At 35.2% G+C, this 19,956-nt stretch overlaps 1 protein-coding gene across 2 annotated transcripts in view; it reads right to left on the minus strand.

Moving 5' to 3' along the window:
• Nucleotides 1-7,077: 7,077 nt before the first annotated feature.
• Nucleotides 7,078-19,956, minus strand: part of LOC149806171 (alcohol dehydrogenase class-3-like) — a 60,338-nt gene continuing 47,459 nt past the window's right edge. For both annotated transcript variants that reach the window (XM_089951088.1, XM_089951087.1), the window contains exons 9-11: nucleotides 17,298-17,433; nucleotides 11,685-11,823; nucleotides 7,078-10,221 (exon numbers count right to left, since the gene is read on the minus strand). In XM_089951088.1, the coding sequence (XP_089807214.1) occupies nucleotides 10,194-10,221; nucleotides 11,685-11,823; nucleotides 17,298-17,433 (303 nt within the window). In that variant the 3' untranslated portion in view covers nucleotides 7,078-10,193. The remainder of the gene's footprint in view (nucleotides 10,222-11,684; nucleotides 11,824-17,297; nucleotides 17,434-19,956) is intronic.

A 19,956-nucleotide genomic window follows, 5' to 3' on the forward strand; every position in this document is an offset into this window, starting at 1 on the left:
ATTCTTTAAAACTGTTCAGAAAACCTCAATTTGTTTTTTAAAATAGCAATTTCCTTTGTTTTGGAATTATCTTAGTCCCTTGTATTTTAATTTGACATATCTGAGACATCTTTATTGAAGCCAGCAAGTTTTGACAATATCGTCTAAAGTGGGAAACTTCATTTTGAATCCTACCCAGGAAGGGTAAGAGTCCTTTAAAATGGACGAGTTGCTTGAGCTTGCCAGACATTATGATCTTTCTGAAGCGAGGGTTTCTTTAACGAAGCAAGAAAAAATGAATACCTTGGTTCAATATTAGGTGGAAATTAATTTTGGGGATAAAAGTGCTTTGGGTTTGCTGATGGAATTGTCGTTACGACAGCTTCAGAAGGAAATGATGCAAATGCAGATAGGATAGAAAAATCCAAAATCAGAAAAAGGAAAAAGAGAAAGAGAAATGCAATTGAGGAAAGAGGAAGGATAAAGAGAAATGCAAATGCAATTGCAGAAAGAGGAAAGAGCATGAAAAATGCAAATGCAATTAAAGAAAAGAGAGACAGATAGGCAGAGTCATACAGACGGATGCAAATGCAAAAAGTAGAGACATGAAAATGAAAAAGAAGAGAAATGCTGATGTGTGTGTTGTCTGGATTTTTAACATGCAAATGTAAAAGTAACAAGTGAAAGGCAATTTAAAGTAAGAGTTTGAATTGGCAAACAGAAAGCACAGCACACACACACACCTTCTTTACACACAAGTTCAGGTTTTGATGTTACCAGATATATTAAGTTAGTACCCCCTTTTAAAAATCAATATTTTCCTCGATTTGGGATAATGGCTGAAAATGTTCAATGGCCATTAGAGTATTGCACTCTTTAATTACAAGGAATATTTACTGGCAAAGTCTACACTTCACTGTCGGTACAACAAAGTGCTGATGATGATGTGGTTGAAGAATGAATCTCGAGCAGTTGAGTTGGAACCCAAGGCATCCTGATATAGGTTTAAGGATTGTAGAAAAGAAATTGGTCAACTCATGTTGAATTCGCATGGGAAAATGAACAACTAGTTGATAGGACTTGCTCAGCCAAGAAGGTTGACAAATATTATTATAACCTCAGAAAACTCGTATCAGTTGAAGAGTTGAAGAGCTGTGTCCATAGTGATATCAAGACCTACCTTGATGAAAAAACGGTGGAATATTTAGGAAATGCTGCTAGTTCAGCTGATGACTATTTCTTGACTCACAAGGTCTCATTAAGTTTTCCGTCCTTTCTTTGTTTACAAAGGTCACAGTCTTGTAAGTGTACTTCCAAATCTCAATCTGGCAGAACCTTTAGGAATCAAACTTCTGATAAATCTGATCAGACATCTGTATCTCTTCCTACGCGCACTTATGTAAGAAGAAAGGGCATCTCATTTCAGGATTGATACAAGTTGAAAAATAAGCAACCGAATAATGACAGCGCTAGTGCAATATTCTCATATTTCCTAAGAGGCCATGGTCACAGGTTATGTGTTGAAAGCAATACATTTGTTAGGTCAAACCATCATCTGACTTTATTATGGAGAATTAGGAATCATTGATTAAAATATTAAAGAACAAGGGAGCTTCTCGGTCGTTTATTGTCAGGTACTTTAGTTAAAGACCAACTAGCATCATATGAAGTCTTTAAGTAAAAACTCCCACCTTGATATAAACATCCATTCTCAAGTAGTGATAACAATAATTTCAAAATGGCCAATGTGGTGGCCAAATTTGATGTCCAAGCAGTACTATTTTCATTTAGGAGCTCATAAACTATGGGATGAATGCATTTTAGAGCAATCCTTCAAAACAGTTTAAGAGGAGCAGCATAAAATCTTGTGCCGAAGGATGAATGAACCAGAGCTAAAAATGATGTTGACCAGTCTTATTCGTGAACTGGTGATGCCTACTTTAAAAAACCAGTTTGGTCAGATAACTAATAAAAAGGATAATAAAAAGGGACACTATCAGATATTAATTAACATAAACAGAAATTGTGAAATGTAAAGATTCGTTACTGTAGTAAAACAACCAAATTGATACAAGTCTGCATCCAAATTCTGCATGGATAGGGACATTTACTAAATACCTTCCTGAGCTAGAAATTCTCGATAAGAATATTGTGCTAAAATTGTGTGGGGTAAGAACCTAAATGTAAAAGCCATACCAAACCTAACCAGAAAAAAAACCTGATCAGGGGTATTGCCATCATGATATAAACGATGCACTTTAGAGAGAAAGCTCAAATCACGATTTCTAACATAAAATGAGGGCAATTTCACTACGACATAGAACTTTGAGCACCGAGTAATGGCTGCAACCCATAAAACGATGGACAGTGCACATGGGTATGGAATCTACGGGTTGGATCAGGGAAATCTTATGTTCTAGAATCTTCAGGCTAACCCTAATGATGGTAGTGGGGGGTGGGGGATAAATTCTCATTATATGGTTGGAGTATAATCCATCCAGAAAAGTACTAGCTATGCAATAGAATAAGTTTTGTATTATTCAAAGTCATTTTTCTTCTTCAAATCAATGACTTTAACCTTTGACCCCGAAAGCGACATGCTCCGTCCTTACCCCAAGTGCAATATGTCCACCGTGTTAATCTGTTATATAGAACTAATGCTGCTGTGCACAAAAACATTATTTTTCTTCTTACAATTACAGTGATGAGATCTTTCAAAAACGAAATAAATAAGCTTGCCTTACCTATCCACAAAGTTTGGTCTGTGTATGCAACAGTGTTATTGATAATTCTACAGACACCATGTTTTCTTCTTTTATACAGTAAACTTCAAGTTTGATCTTTTGACACCGAAACTGGCAGGTTTCTTCCTTATCTCAAGTGTAAGTTATCCAAAAAGTTTGGTTCAGGTCTGTGACACTGCACGGAGATTAATGTGCAGAAACTATTTTTCTTTGTTCAGTAAGTGACCTTGACCTTTCCACTGAAATAAAAAAAAAAAGCTTTTTTCCCTACAAGTTCAAGCTATTAACAAATATTAAAAATGAATGGTGTATACTAATCATATTGTCAGATAATGTTGGACAGTTTTTTTTAGGTCTTGGGGGAGTGGGGCACAGTAAGCATGACCCCCAAAAAGTGACGATGTCCAATTGATAATACGCTATCATTTCATATAAGCTTATAAAATGATTTGAAAATCAAATCTGAATTAAAGAAAACAACTTACCTGTTCTCCTTACAGCATTTTTTAATACACTAACAAAAATAGTTGGTAGACTTAGCATTGTCAAATATCTTTACATACATACACACATGTGCAAACACGAGCATGTACTTATTATTGTCTTTCAATCCACCTATTTCAGTGCTAAAATCATCCTGAAAAGCATGGGTCATTTAATGGTTCATCTTTTAACGAGATAACAAATAATAATAAAGAACTAATCTGAATGCAAAAGACACAAGTTCTGGTTTGTCCCAATATTATTAATGGTACTATTTTGACATATGTCGTACACTTCAGAATGTTTCATGCCAATATAGTTTGCCAAAAATTTCTTGTTCCCTCTTGCTAATGTGCTTCACAAAGTAAACCCATCAACCACAAGTTCTGAAATTTAGCTTTGGTGGAATTTGCTTATTTCATTGATCGCTTACACTGGACAACAAATTTTTACAAAAGTCATGTTACTGAAATAAAATTAGTCAATTCTTATCAATTTTTATGTGCTGAACACGAATATGACAGTCAAATTGCAAAATTGGCTCTAGTTTTTTTGTAATCTGCAAGAAATTAATGTTTACATAACGAAATGCATTCCAATAGTAAAAGGTCAACTGTAATAGCCTACCTATAAAAAATCAAGTCATTGACTACATCTTAGATTTCTTCGCCTGTCTCTTGTACAGCTGTTCGGGAGCATCTCTGAGGAGTGTCCAGCAGTAGTCAGCCAGCATTGTAGTGGACCATTTTCCCTGGTATCTTTGTTCCATTGTTGCGATATCTTGATGAAAACGTTCGCCGTGTTCATCACTAACAATACCACAGTTGCTAGGAAAGAAATCCAAATGGGAATGAAGGAAGTGAATCTTTAGAGACATACTGCAGCCAAGTTTCTTATACTTCATCAACATGTCTTCTACTAGTTCCTTATAGTTTTCTGCCCTAACATTTCCGAGGAAGTTTGTAGAAACTAGGCGAAAAGCATTCCATGCTTGTTTCGCGTCACCTTCCAGCAAGTTGTTGAACCGGTCATCTTTGAAAAGCTCTCGAATCTGAGGACCCACAAAAACTCCCTCTTTAATCTTTGCTTCGCTGAGTCGAGGGAATTTTTCATGCAGGTATCGGAATGCTGGCAAAGTCCGGTCAATGGCTTTCACGAAGTTCTTCATCAAACCTAGTTTGATGTGAAGGGGTGGTAGCAAGATTTTCTGAGCCTCAACCAGAGCTGGGTGTTGGATATTCTTCTCTCCAATCGCTACATTCTGCCTGTGAGTCCATTCCTTCCTCATGTAGTGCATTTCCCTTGCTCAGCTATCCCACTCGCATAAGAAACACATGTATTTTGTATATCCTTGCTGCAGTCCCATTAAAAGGGCAACTACCTTCAAATCACCACAGAGGTGCCAGCTGTACTTGTTATACTCAATGGAATTCAGTAGCTGCCTTAAGTTATCGTATGTCTCTTTCATGTGGACAGCATACGCTACTGGAATAGATGGAAGAATGTTTCCATTGTGCAAAAGCACAGCCTTGAGACTCAGTTTCGAAGAGTCCACAAATAGTCTCCATTCTTGTGGGTCATGAGTGATTTTTAAAGCATTCATGAGGCCCTCAATATCGGAACAGAATATCAGATTACTTTCCTTTCTGAAGAAAGGCTCCAATCGCTGGTGGCGCTTTCGATATGCAGTAATTGTGACATCTTCTTCTAGAAGATTCCATTGTTGGAGTCTTGATCCTAGCAATTCTGCCTTGTTCTTTGATAAGTCCAAATCACGAATCAGGTCATTTAGTTCTTCCTGTGTTATTCTGTGTGGGGTTGATGATGCACCACAGTGAAAATCTGGATCACTGCATGCTGATGGACCAGGAGAAGAACAGGTCGACTCACCTTTGTCTTCGTCAGATGAATCAAGAGAATATTCTGCTGGAGGTTCTGGAATAGGAAGTCCCTCACCATGTGGAACTGGTCTCAATGCAGACAGAATGTTTGGGTAGACTATTCTCGACTTCTTTCGCTTCGTTATTCCGCCGGAAAGAGGAGGAACCAAGCAGAAGTAACAGTCATTTAGGTGGTTGCTTGGCTCTCTCCACACCATTGGGACTGCAAACGGCATTGATGACCTTTTGCAATTCAACCACTGTGAAAGCTGTGTTGTACATGTAGCACAGCATATATGCGGAGCCCAAGGCTTGTCTTGGTCACCAACCTTGCATCCGAAGTAAAGATGATATGCCTTCTTCACTTGAGAATTGATACTTTTCTTCTGGTTGGCAAATGTCACTTCCCCACAAATATAGCAAAAATTGTCCGCGGTATTAACACACTTTCGAGGCATTACTGTTCTTTATTGTACGTAAATGGATAAAATAATAAGTTTTATGTAACAGTAGCTTGAACTGTCTCGCACAACGTCTAAAATATTTTAAATGCTGAACCTATCTGATTGGGCTTTATATAGTACACTGCTTACGTCAGCTTCAGCAGCCGCCTGGCATTAGTATAATAGGCCTACACATGTATAGTACACTGCTGACGTCAACTTACTTCAGCAGCCGCATGGCATTAGTATTGCATTGCATCAGAAAATGATGCAATCAACTGTGGATGATGTGAGCATGATGGTATTATGCAATGTTACATCATTATTCCGGATGTTGCTGCAGTCCTACTGGAGAAATTTACACAGTGAAACATAGAAAATGAGGTATATGAATATCTTCAAAACGAGAGCCAATACAAATTTTTCACGGTTATGTTCGTGTTCGGCACACCAAAATACTACAGATTAGGGCCTTTTCAAGTCAGTAATGATTTCACTGTTGACCAGTGTTATTGTTTCCTGAATTATAGAACATACATTTAAGAATTTTGCCTTCAGAAACACTATTCTTAAGTAATCATGCTTTGCATTTGAATATGGAGCAAAATCCATCATCCAACTTCCAAGAAATGTTCCCACTGATCACTGCCTTGCAAATAAATCTTTAACACAGATGAATTAAACACTCTCTTTCAAGGCAATGATGTGTAATAACATTTTCAGCATGTATCTCTTTGATTTACCTAACATAAAACAAATTGGGTTGTACTACATTGTCAAGTTTGCCTATGCAAATTGGCACAAAGGGCTCCCCCACATCAGTCTTCAAAGGACCTGGTACATTGCCGTAGCAATTGTCAGCCAATTAAATGTGAAATAGTGGTTTTTTATACCTGACCATCTTGTCTTTTAATTGTGCTTGTGTTGTATCATACAAGCTCAAGAAACTGAACCCAAAAAAATGCAAAACTTAATAAGCATAAGAACAAGGTAACAATTTTAAGCAACTTCCACATTTGTGACAGAACAAAATTTGCTGTATAACCTGCCCCAAAGGTTGAGCTTTAATCAAGACTGCTACATCTTGTGAGCATTTACTTAAGTCTGGAGGGGGCCGCTGTTTAAAATTACTGACAATCACATTTGTATGCAATATGACTACGTCTGGATCTTTGTGAGTAAAACATTGTATTTAACATGTTGCGACTAGTATTATGTTAATTTACAAAAAAACGTCTTTCTTACCTCAGTGACTTTGACCTTTGGACCCCAAAATCAATGGTCTTTTCCCTCAAGTACCAACCATCCTCAAAGTTTGATGAAGCTACATGGAATATGGATGCCCAACCCCACTACCTTAAATAAGTTAAATGCAAAACTAAACCAAGGTGTGATGGATGCACGCATGCATAAGGGTAACACTATATTCCCTTACCAATGCTGCAATGGAACATACAAGAAAATAATCAAATACGGTTATCATGAAATGAAGAAATTGAACACAATCAAATACTGTTATCATGAAATGAAGAAATGTAACACAAGCTCTTGGCTTTGTAAAATTAAGTAGTTTATTTCTCTGGTATTTCAAGATGCAGGATACTCATTACAAAATTATTACCTACATGTTACTGATCAAATTAAATTTAAATTACAATAACTGCAATTAATTACTCATTCTCATATCAAATTTTTTCAATGATTTGGCTAGCCCCCTTGTGATATTTAGACCTGGTCACATTTGATGAAGAATTATTCATTGTATAATAAAAGTTATAAGAGTTCCATGAAATATGGTCTCAGATGAAAACTAATCTCTGATATACCACACTTTTTATAACTGACACAAGATTTAAACCAGAACTTAAACACAATCTTAACAATGTTGACAAGAATGACGTTGCTGTCAAAAATCACTACTGCCAGCAGGCAAGTGATATCTATATTGATTGGTACATGTGTCTTGCCATTTGCTAATTATCCAATGAGACAAGTAAATCTGCATAATCATCATTCTGACCACAAACAAGTTCAATACTTCTTTGTAGAAATCGTGATTAACCATTAAAAGTTATCTCCCTTAGCCTCACTCTTTTGTAAAGCAGGATGCTGATGGTTATGTCAACAAGTGCCAGCATTCATGGTTTTGCCTCCTGAACTGTAAATTCCACTGAACAAAATATCTGTGACTGAAAAAACACCAATGCATGACATTTTTATTATCTGCAAGTTCTAAAATTTAGACCAACTACATAGCCAGCGTTAATAATGCATTGTAAAAGAGAAATGTCATTAATAACTGCTTTTCAGGTTGTTGAACATTTATTCTATAGGTTCTGCATGGAAAGGGATACCTTCCTATGTAAATAATATGCCTACATAGATCAGCAACTAAACAACTATTGGTGAATGATAAACACCAGGTTATTTCCATGGTGATATGGCAGAACTTCTCCAGTTCTTCCAGTGTTTTTAACAAAACTGAATAGACAGCCATGAAGTGCATATTAGCTAAAGTGAAAGTCGGTCGAGATATATTTAAAGAGAGAAAGATCTATATTTGTGTTCACACTTGGCGACATATTTACTAAAGTGGTCATTAATGTGCATTTTAATCCACTGATTGTCTAAACCTAAGCCATATTTATTGACATACAAGGATGAAATGGCTATAAAGTTAACAAGGAACACTTTGGTCATAAAGTGCAGTTTTTAATTTCTAAGCCACAACAACATATTTGGTATCTGTTTTCAACTCAGATTATCTGGGATAAAATTACAGAATGATAAAGAAATGAACTGACACCTGATAATTTTTATTTTGTTTAATACAGTGTAGTTTTCTGATTGGAACATTTTTTCATTGTTGGATTTATTACAAACAATTAATTACAAGTCCTAGAGAGCACGACACTTCTTTCATTGTCACGACTTTTCAATTCTTGAAGTGATACATCCGTAATTTAAAAATAAATCACACAGTTTAATTAGAGCATTGCAAACTAATTTCATTTTAAACAAATCAAAAACTTTTAATTATACTCAAATTACTCAAAAATATTATTATATGCACTGATTCTCAAACAACTAGTTTCCAAAAAGTAATGATGAAAAATGATACAAAGTTTAAAAACAATTTTTCAAGTATATAAAATCTGCTGTGGAGTATAAATGCAATGTGATAGATGAGCACTGGCCTTTGAAACTTGTTTCGTTTCATTATCTGGTAAAATAGTGCAAAAGTTCAATTAATCTCAATTTACTACACAACCTTCTTAGCTTTCCTAACAACAATGTCCTGCAGGTGCTGATGTGCAACAAAGCTTAAATTAACCAGCAAAAATATTTTTAAATAGCACTACATCCATATAGGATTTAACACGGACAACTTTAGGAATCTACAGATTTATAAATTAATGCCCAGTTCCAAACTGCAGTTAGATAGTAAAAATTACTATGGAGGCAGTTTTCGCCTATAACTTGTACGGAATAGATGATACATTTATAGTTATTTTTCTCCACTAAGTAAATACATATTTCTGAGATTTCCATTATCTGTTAAAAACTCATGAGAAAAGGCAAATGAATATAACAAAAAAGTATCCTTATATCATCTATTCCTTTTTTTTTTCTATTTCAAGATGAAACCTATGTACAACTCAGTAAACACGACCAAAATTTGCAATATCTGAGTCTGACTTCAAATTCTGAATAAAGAAAACAACATGCATATTACAACTGCAAAAAGTCTAAGTAGCAAACAAAATTGAAAAAGCATCACAAACAAAAAGGCATAAATGATGTACGATACAAAAATTGTTTTGTAAGTTATGCTCTTCCACTACATAGCATTTTACCAAATAGCTTCTGTGTTCTCATGAATTTAAAGAATGGCAGGAATGGCATCTAACAAGACTGTAAATATTGCAATTTTTATCAAAGCAATGCAAGAATATCAAACAAAATTAAATTTTAAATCTTCAAAGAATAGTACCTTCTCTAAATTAAAGTGGAGTGACCTTTTTAAATCAGAATAAATTTAGATATTTCATTTAATCTGAACAGCATTATAAAGAGTGCTGCTGCAATTTGACACCCAATACTATTTTATTGCAAAACTGATGGTGAGGTCAAAGATCAGGTGGAAGGGTTTATTTTATAAATGATGGTGAGGTCAAAGAACAGGTGGAAGGGTCTATTTTGTAGATTAATAATCTAAAAGGAGGTTATACAGTGTTTCATGTTAAAATTTTACATAGATGTCATTCTGGCAACTGATGGCAAGTGAAGATGAATGAATCAACCAGGTCATGATATTTCTGGCAACAAGTCGTGGATTTATAAACATACAAAGTTGGCCACACTTAAAAGTCTATTTAACCTCTGACCTCCCCATTAATATGCACTCAAATGGTACTGACGCAGATATTGGAGAAGCTAATCCACTTAAAACATACTCTTGCAAAAAACATAATGAAAATATTAACCTATTAACCATCACCTATAAAATTAAACAGTTAATTAAAACTTAATCAAACTGCATCTGATTTATAGCTGTTCTATTCTCTTCTTGCTGCAAATTATTGTTATCCTTCAAATTCTTTTCTGTCAAATAATGCTCTTCTAGAATATGGGTCTGCTGTGAATATTCTCCAGGAATTATTCTACTTCATGCTCACCACCGCGCGAATACTAAAAAAGAAAATCATATTTTGAACAATTAAGGACATTAAAAAAAAGTCACCATATTAGACAAAATCCAATTAATTTTTACATTAAAGATTAAACAGCAAGTACATCATAGTTTATTCAAAACTAAGCATACAAATATTTTTATTGAATTTTTTCATTAAACATATTTCTTAATATCCACAGTACAAAAGACAATGTACATCCTTTTGCCAATTTTACACTTATTTATATAAATCATTTTTTTTTACAACATAACTGACCGGAGTAGTTGATATATTGAGTCAGTCTATAAAATTCTTAAAATAACAATCGAGAGATCAGCCAACTTTAGTTACACTGACAGACTGACTTGATTGACTATAAGCAAGATAAGACATGTTCACACATCAATTCATATTAAGTCATTACCAACAGAATGCCTTTCTTGGGAAAAACATGCTTTGTTTGCATGGTTAAATGTTCAAATGATTGCTTTACACTGTAAGAAATCAATGTTGGCTAGGAAACACTTGGCCATAAAAAACGGCATTTAACATGTGCCTTTTATTAAGGAAATGGGGGGGGGGGGTGAATGGGAATGACATTTAGAGACCAGGCAATCATTATGTAAGGTGACCATTTGACCATGATGGCAGATTTGACAGCACAAGTGTGCACAAAGTTTTATAAAAATCAATACACTTGAAGCCCCATAAGAAAAAAAATTGACTGGGGACATAATTTAGAAACATATCCAAAATGACAGAGATGCCCTGCCAATGTGGTTTAACAGAATATACCATGTTTCAAGATGGAAAGCAAATTTTCAAGTCTGACATGTGCTTTAATTCAAAAGTTACTGAGCAGACAAAGTTTGGTTTGAATTCATTAACTCTTTAAGTTATTGAGCAGAAATAAAATTTTAAAGAAATATGAAATGTGTTTGGACATGGATAAGTCAATATAATCTGTCCAAAGCAAATGGTGGAGGTAATTAATAAAATATAAAGACCAGAGTACAATGGAAAAGGAGGAATATTAAAATTTAAGAAAATAATGGGTATACAGTGGGGGGAAACAAAGATAAAGGAGAGTTCAATGACTTCACACATGTCAACCCTAACATGACTTTCTCAGTAAGGCAATCAATATTCTTTTCACAAGTTAAACCAATTTTCAGTAAGTATAATGCAATATCATGTACTGCAATAGTCAATTTTGAAAACAAGATTGACACTAATGCAGCAAGGCAAACATTATGTTTAAGTAAAAATTCTGTAAACACTCAGACATTAATTAACACCAGAACAGTTTCAGGAACTGCAGTTCCATGCTACACAGAGCTCATAGGCTTCTTGCTTAATTTCCCAACATAATCTTTGAATTTCATGTGACAATGGCTATCATCTCTCCTGCCATGAGATGTACTCAGATCAACACATGATATCCAATAAACAGAATTGCTACCTGAGCAAGTAAAGTACCTTTTTCCTGCATGCATCAAGTCAAATGCTTCATTGATCTTCTCAAGGGCCATGGTATGAGACACAAACTCATCCACTTTTAGCTTTTTCTCCACGTAAGAATCTACAAGTTTCGGTACGCTGTCCCTACTCTTCCAGCCTGAAACACAATATGAATTGTCAGTGAAACAAGTCATGCATATTTTGTTGCAGTTTTTTATCTCTTGTTTTTCTATTCATAATACAAACTGTCTATTAAGGAACAAATAATTATAAAGGACAATTGCCAATATCTGACCAATGTTTTTAGTCCCAATGATTATTGTATTATATATCCATGTTGCATTAGCTAACACCTTTTTTTATAAAATGAGTCAATCACTTCGATGCTTTGCTTTGCATGCTACGGGTTTTATTGTATATCTGTAATAACAGCTGACAAACCCTTTATCACAAATACGTTGTCATCTCTAAAAGGGATCATCCATGTGTCTAAGTCATCTTCTACTAAATGCAGGGGAACCTTGCCATTACGCATTTCATTATAATATAAAGTCAAATATGATATGTTACGACTCAGTTTTTTTTAATCTTTTAGAAGTCTTGACTGTAGCACTAATTAAACAACAGTAAGGCTGACACACGTATCATCAGCAATAACTCAAAAGTGTATTACCCGGTAGTAAATGGGCAATCAGTCAAATCTGCACTGACTTTCTACCAACACTGGCTCAGTGTACACAAATTGTACTGAACAGACCATACACATTCAAACTTACTCAGTGTGAGTAAAAGACTGGAAAATTTACTCTATATAACAATTAGCAATTAATTTTCTTCCACAAATGACCTTTCCTCAGCAATAGTTTCATATAGGCTAATAACAGGTTTCCCATCCTAATTTTGATTTAGCCCACTTGGCGGCTGGACCAGATGAAATAGGGAACCAGGCAATTGAATTAGGCTGATTATATACAATCCACAAATTTACTTCCATTATTAGTTCATTTTAGCCATGTCATTTTAAAAAGGAAAAGATTGAGGTCAACCATGAAAATACAAGTCTCTTGAAGAAACTGCCATACTATTGGCCCCAAAAAAGCATTTCCAGGGATTCAAGATAGTACCATTTCTTTCTTTCAAATGTCGAGTGTTGAAACCAAGTCAGATATTATTAGCAATAACCAGATTTTTAAATTAGCTGCTATGGTGGACATACAGGATGAAGATCGGCACCATTTTCATTTAGTACCAACATAACAACTCTTCTAGTGGAAACTCCATGTTAATATGACTTTCTGTTTTGCTAAAGTAATGACAGCATGACTTACAAGATGGCTGCCATGGTGGCCATACTGAGCATCAGATCAGCACTATTTTCACTTGCAACAAACTAGACATAACAGTGTCTTTCAGTGAAAATCCCATGCCGATATGGTCATTCATTCAGGACTAGTGATAACATTTTGAAGATAACCGTTGTGGTAGACATGCTGGATGTTTGAGCAGCATCATTTTCATTCAGAACCAATTAGACATTAAAGTTTAGTAAGCACAAGACTTGCGCTATATGCTGGACAACACTTGTTTATAAAATTAACAACATTCATCAACTAAAAACTTTACATCAAAAAAAAAAAACAATCCAATGTACATGACTTGAACACCTCATGAATGTTTATACAGTCAGCATCTGACTGTAATTAACTGCTATTGTAATCAGGCAATGTCAGTTAAATTCCAACCAGTCTATAGTACACATGAAATTATAATTTAATTTAGCACTAAAGCCAGTCAAGCTGCTGAGCAACTTAATCTCCGATAACACTCATCACTGATGTCACAAAGGACAAGCTTATTTTAGGAGAATGATTACTGATACTTGGACATTATCAGATCACTGAAATGGTGTCAATAATGAATGGCCTACAATAATCTTGTTTATGTATTTGTCAAACAAAACTATTGGATGAAGTGAGCCACCAAGTCTTGTTTGAATAATGTAGATACCATAAAGTCCACCAAAACAACTGTCATTTTGTTGCGAAATCAGCTAGATTTAAGAGTTAATTATTACTTGTATTTATAAGTGAATTATTACTTGTATCTATAAGTTAATTAATTATTACTTATATTTATGACTGAATCTTGACAGTACATTGTTCACTTCATTCATATAGACATGTAATAAAATGAGACATGTAATATCACTCAATGGAGACATCCAGGAAAAGAATAGCTAATTCTTTTGAAGAAAACGTGGATGTTTCAAAGCAACTCAGATCTGGCAAAATGCCAAGTCAAGATGCTATGGACCTAGGTGTACCTGAGTCACCTTTGCATGGCTGCAAAAGACTGAGGAAAAACCTTAATAATATGCAGACTGGTTTAAATGAGGATGCTGGACTAACACGCAAATAATCTTTATGAGCAAGGAACACAAACCTGGACAGTTCTTTGTACACTTCATTTGGGAAAGGTTGCATCGGCTGCACATTTCAGGCAGAATACTGAAGACACAGGCTGATCGGTTTGACAGATCATATGGGCAAGATGTTACATTTTAAGCCAGCACAAACTGGTTATACCACTTCCAATTTAATCATTCAGTATGCTCCTACACAATGTTGTTGTTGTTGCAGGTTTTAACGCCATTTTTCCATACACGATAGGCTATACATGGCGGCCAGTATTAAAGGTGGAGGAAGAACCAGGGAAATCCCCAGAAAGAACCACCGACCCTCGAGAAGCTACTGGCAAGCTTTCTCACATAGCCACATTGGCCGAATCTGAGGCTTGAAGCCACGCAGACACAGGTTGAGATGGCAGTGATCCGTAACGGAGAGCGCTTTAGACCACTTGGGGCCCCTTACACAATATGTAAACATTTGGTCAGCTGGAAGCAGTGCTGCAAAAGCACAAAACTGAGGCAAATTATTAAAGCGGGAAGATATTGTGAACAGATCTATAATTGTGATGAAACTGACTGTGCTATAAATTCATGCCCAACAACACTCCAGCCCAGCAATCCAATGAGCAGAAGAAAAAGACCTGATATAGACCGATGCAGCCAGAAAGTCAGATTGTTGAGCCTTTAAATAGTATGCAGCTGAGATATAAAGACTTTGCAACAAAGCAAGAACCATCTTGTCTCGACATAAAATCATAAATTACTTCATGTAGGGAATATAGTTTCTGGGAGCAGTTTTCTTTTAGACTGGCTTTGTGAATAAATGTATTTGTTTCAAACATCACTAGATTTCAAACAGATTACATAAATACATGGTAGGTTTTTCTGCTACTCTGAGTTTCAGAATTGCTAAACATATACTGCACATTGTGTGACATCATTCAGTTGCTTATCAACTGACTACCAGACATTTAATTGGCACGAACCAGACATTTAATTGGCAATATTACTCCATGCAATTCTTTTTACAGATCATTTCTTTGATTACAAAACATGTTTAGAAGTAGTAAATATGTGACTCTGAGCTTACTTTAAAAAAGAATCAAGTTTCCTAATGTCATGATGTTGTGGCCTCGAGTATAACCAGAATCTAATCAAGGATGTTTGTGTATGAATAAGTGAGATTTTTCATCACTATGAATCACAATAGATCTGATGATAATAACAGCAGTAGATCAGAAATGAGGACTGTCAAGAATATTTAACAATGACTGGTGTTAAATCATTGTTTTAACATTTGGTGTGACCTTTCAAATGTATGAGTCTGGTCTGAAAGAAAATAGTATCAAGCCTAGCATTACATCTCTATATTTACTCTACTTTCTTTTAAAACATTATTACTGGACAAAATGATATTTCTTTATGTAATTTAAATAAATTATTACTGTATGTCAGACTGAAGCTTTATTTACCAACCTCTCCACACCCTAAACACAAATATGCACGCACATTCATATAATTTTGTATCATTCTTGCTACACTGCGGTTCAGAACATAACACGGTCAGCATTTATGGACACCAAAAACTTCTTTACAAGAGGGGAGAGCTGTACTACTGTGTCCAAATCAATTAATGCTTAACCATGGAAGTTCCATAACTGTTAAATTAGATTACCAAGTCTAATCTTTCATTCTAAATTGGGTTCATTCATTTCTTTGTGCTTATATAAATTTTTTAAATATCATTTTGTGCACATGATTCTGTTAAATTTATCATTACAAACTTTAGTTAAATTTATCGTTACAAACTTTACTTAAATTTATCATTAAAAACTTAAGTTAAAACAAGATTTTTCAGATACATCTGAAAACTTTTAATAAAGACTGAGAAATTCCTGCATTTGGAAACTACTACCATCTGGAAATAAATTTGATTCCAACACATCACTTAACATCATATTATACATAAACAATTTCACACCTGGTCAAAAATGAGATCACTAAAGCTGTCAATGGGTACCTGGGTACTCGAGTACCTGCATGTTGATAATAATCTGGGTAATAAATGGACAACTGGGTACCAAATTAAAAATTAAAAACAAAATATGTTTCCAAGTTCAGATGAAAGACGTCAGGAGTGAGCAAGACAGAGAATAAAGATGCCAGATCAAGGGTCATGTCATGTCATGCGACAACTGGCTGTTGCACATTTATCCATTGTTAGACCTGTCTAATTTCCTATAATTCTATTTATAGTAACTGTACATGAAACATTTCCAAGAAAACAGATGGGTTTCTTAAATGTGAAAACATGCGTCGCAGATTTATTATATTTTGATGTAGGCCAACCAGGCTAAACTGAAAAAAATGACAGATATTAAGGGAAACATGCTTTATTGATGTGACTCATGGATCTTATAAGAGTTCGAACTGTTTGAGGAAATTGATTATGTTAAACTTAAGAGCATGTTGCATCGGGAAAGGACAAACTCAATAGCACTTTACCAATTTTGAATGCAGAATTTGACAGTGATGTAATACAGCATTCATCATTTAACAACCATTCAGCAAAAGTTAAGACATGTAGACATTAAAGTGAATGTTATGCATAAATAATTTATCAATTTCTTTTGTGTCTATATTCTTGTAATAACTACTGATCCATGTGGATTTAGTGGATTTGTGACACAAATTTTAACTACAGATCCAAGTAGGAAAAATAAATGTGCGTTTTTCAAAGTTTTCTGTAATTACGGCATGCAATATATAGATCACTCTCGTTATGCTCTGATTTCACTATTTTCCCACTAAGATTAGTAATAATTATGCTTTGCCTCTCTTGTTGGCATGTATGAACCTCCAACAAAGAAATTCAGGTTCACGTTTAATAAAATATCCCTTTGATCAGGTACCGAGGTAACATATTATTAGGATCAATGGGTACCCAGTAGAAAGTTTCTAAAATTTTGACACCTTTAGAGCTCACATCACACCATATCATTTATTACACCTGGGATCACACCATATATATATATATATATATATATATACATATATACAAACACACACACACAAGCTGTTCATACCTTGGATCAGATGAGATCACGTCACATATATCACCATCAAATTATACATAAACAAGGCCAACATATTGCCTGAACAGTTTTGAAAGAGACAGACCAAAAAGAATAAGATTTCTCAGTTTAAAACAGATACAACAGTACCTCCAAATGCTGTTCCTTTCCAGGTACGTCCCGTCACGAGCTGGAATGGCCTTGTAGAAATCTCTTGCCCAGAAGCTGCGACACCAATGATGACAGACACACCCCATCCCTTGTGACAGCTCTCCAAAGCTGCTCTCTGCAAAAGAACGATACTATAGTCACTATAATTTCACATTATATGAACAAGAACTAAACAAATTGGCCAAAGTGCTCTTGTGCTAAGCTAAATAAGGCATAAATTTCTTTAAACGCCCATATCAAACCAATCACTTCCAACTTGAATTCTGTCCTAATTGTAGCATTATTGCTATAAGGATTATAATTTGATGACTATCAAAGATCAAAGTACAGTGTGACCCCGCTATAACACAGTAGTTGGGAGCCATAGAACCCGACCGCATTATAGACCGAACCGTGTTATAAGCAACCAGGTCATTTAGCTGAAGAAAATTATGCATGTACCCAAAAACAATTGCGGGGAGGGGGTGTTGGTAATAAAGCAGGCGGTAAAATACGTGCTTCATCAGCAGTCACCATCTTAAATTGATGCATATTAAATGAGAAATACACCTGTAGTGAAAACAGAGAAGACATATATAATAGTTTACTTTATTTAGAAAACCAAGAATTGGTACATATATGTGAATACTGTTTATATATACATGTCTAATGTATAGCATGAATAGTATTAATACTGTGTACTCACCCGCGAACTTCATCATATACATTGAATCCACAATACAAGTGATTCCATTGAAAATATGCACACACACACAGCTTAAAATATTCAATATATTTGTCGCAGGTCATATTGGTGTGAATTCAGTGGTAAAATATAGCACAATCACATAACGAATGATGAAGCACATTTACTTTTCAGTACGTCCCAAGTTGGTAAAAGTTTGTGTTTTAAAACGTGAAGAATTACCACCAATGAAAATTACGAACTTTTTGAGGGAATTTATGTGACAAATTTGAAGGATTTTATATATTTTACCATTATCTTTTACTTTATAAACCTTTTATATAATTATATAATTATAACAGCCTTACCTTTAATTTTTTATTTAATAGCTTGCATTTAATTCAGAAATCTTCCCATCTTTTCTTTGCAAAATGTCATCTTTACCTTTTTTAAAAATACCTTGAAATCTTACTCAATACATCCAGTGTTGTGGTGATGTGCTGTTTTACATACTTACACACACACACACACACACACACACTCATATCTTGAATAATATATTTTCTTCTCAAGACAGAATTAATCAAAATTTCATAAAATAATTTGAGAAAATATTTATGCAATTAACTTTATGAGCATTTTCAATTCAAATGACTCTGTATGAAGCAAAAGCAGTCAAACCATATAAAGAGAGATAACCACTGTAATCTGCTTAGGATCTGTGACCCTTTAAATATACTAAATGGCTTTTCAAGGCCAAATTGCCCATACAACCAAATGCCATAGGGCAACAGGTTGGCAAATGAAAACCAATGCCCATCTGAAATGGTTTGGATTCACCCACACCCTGCAGGCGGTTGGGAAAACAAGACAGTGGCAAGACAGCGGAGTTCTGGGGGTAGAGAAACTTGTTTCCTATCCCCTTGATACAAATATCTCTGAAACTGATTAGCAGATTGTTTTTAGGCATAGGATAGGTATCACAGTTGACTTCTGCATTAAGCAGTGAATCATCCCATATGTCCTTGTCTCCAGTCATCAAATCATTGAGGATGAATCTGAGATGATACAAAAAGTAATGGTTGATACGCAGAGAAATGAAGCGGCATTTTTTCTTGGACTGCCTGCCTCCACAGTTCCTCTATCTTGCCACTGAACAGCAAATGCAATCGAAAGAGAGATATGCAGGGTCAGGGCAGGCTGTGCCCTGCCATCTTTGACTGAATGTCAGGAAAACAATTTCGCCATAGACGTCCCATCCAACAACAAAAACAAAAACCACTTTATTGCAAATATGTTTATCAAGTTATGTGCAGAATGTTTTGTCAGACTGAATGCAGCGTAGTTCTTGTCTAACACCAGGTGATCTGTGAAGACGACCTCAAAATGGGTCTTATACCAGTGAGATGAAAAGAACACTGGAATAGAAGATGACTCTCAGAAAAAAGGTTCTAGAATTGCCTGTTCACTGATCTTGGCATATAGACTCAGCAATTTTTTATAAAAAATTGTACATATTTTGAATGGGGGAAAATTCCTTACTATGGGAAATATGGAAGCAAGGGCCGCTTTCCCTTTCTTCATAACCAAATAAGGAAATGCTCAATACAATGGTGTAGAAGAAGGGTGTGTGGCCTTAAAGCAATACTCAGTCTGCTCTATGGTGCGATCTAGGTATCACTATCATCAGGTTTATCCCCACACTGTGCTGATTGCCCTGGATAGGATCATGATCGATATCCACATAGTACATTCCCGAAGGCATAAACGAATATGTAGCCTTCGTCTACAAGACTGTCATGGTATCAACTAAGAGGGTAAGCCACGAGTAAATTGCTAACCTTATCACAGGATATAGTCGTTGCATTGATACAAATGGCTTGTCAAAATCAAAACATTCTGTAATGGTGTCATGTATACGGACAGCCAAAGCAATGGCAATGTTAGGCGGACAGACGATCTATCAATCTGATT

This window comes from Sinohyriopsis cumingii, chromosome 2 (assembly GCF_028554795.1).
Source record: "Sinohyriopsis cumingii isolate HCF-2022 chromosome 2, ASM2855479v2, whole genome shotgun sequence".
Classification (NCBI taxonomy): domain Eukaryota; kingdom Metazoa; phylum Mollusca; class Bivalvia; order Unionida; family Unionidae; genus Sinohyriopsis; species Sinohyriopsis cumingii.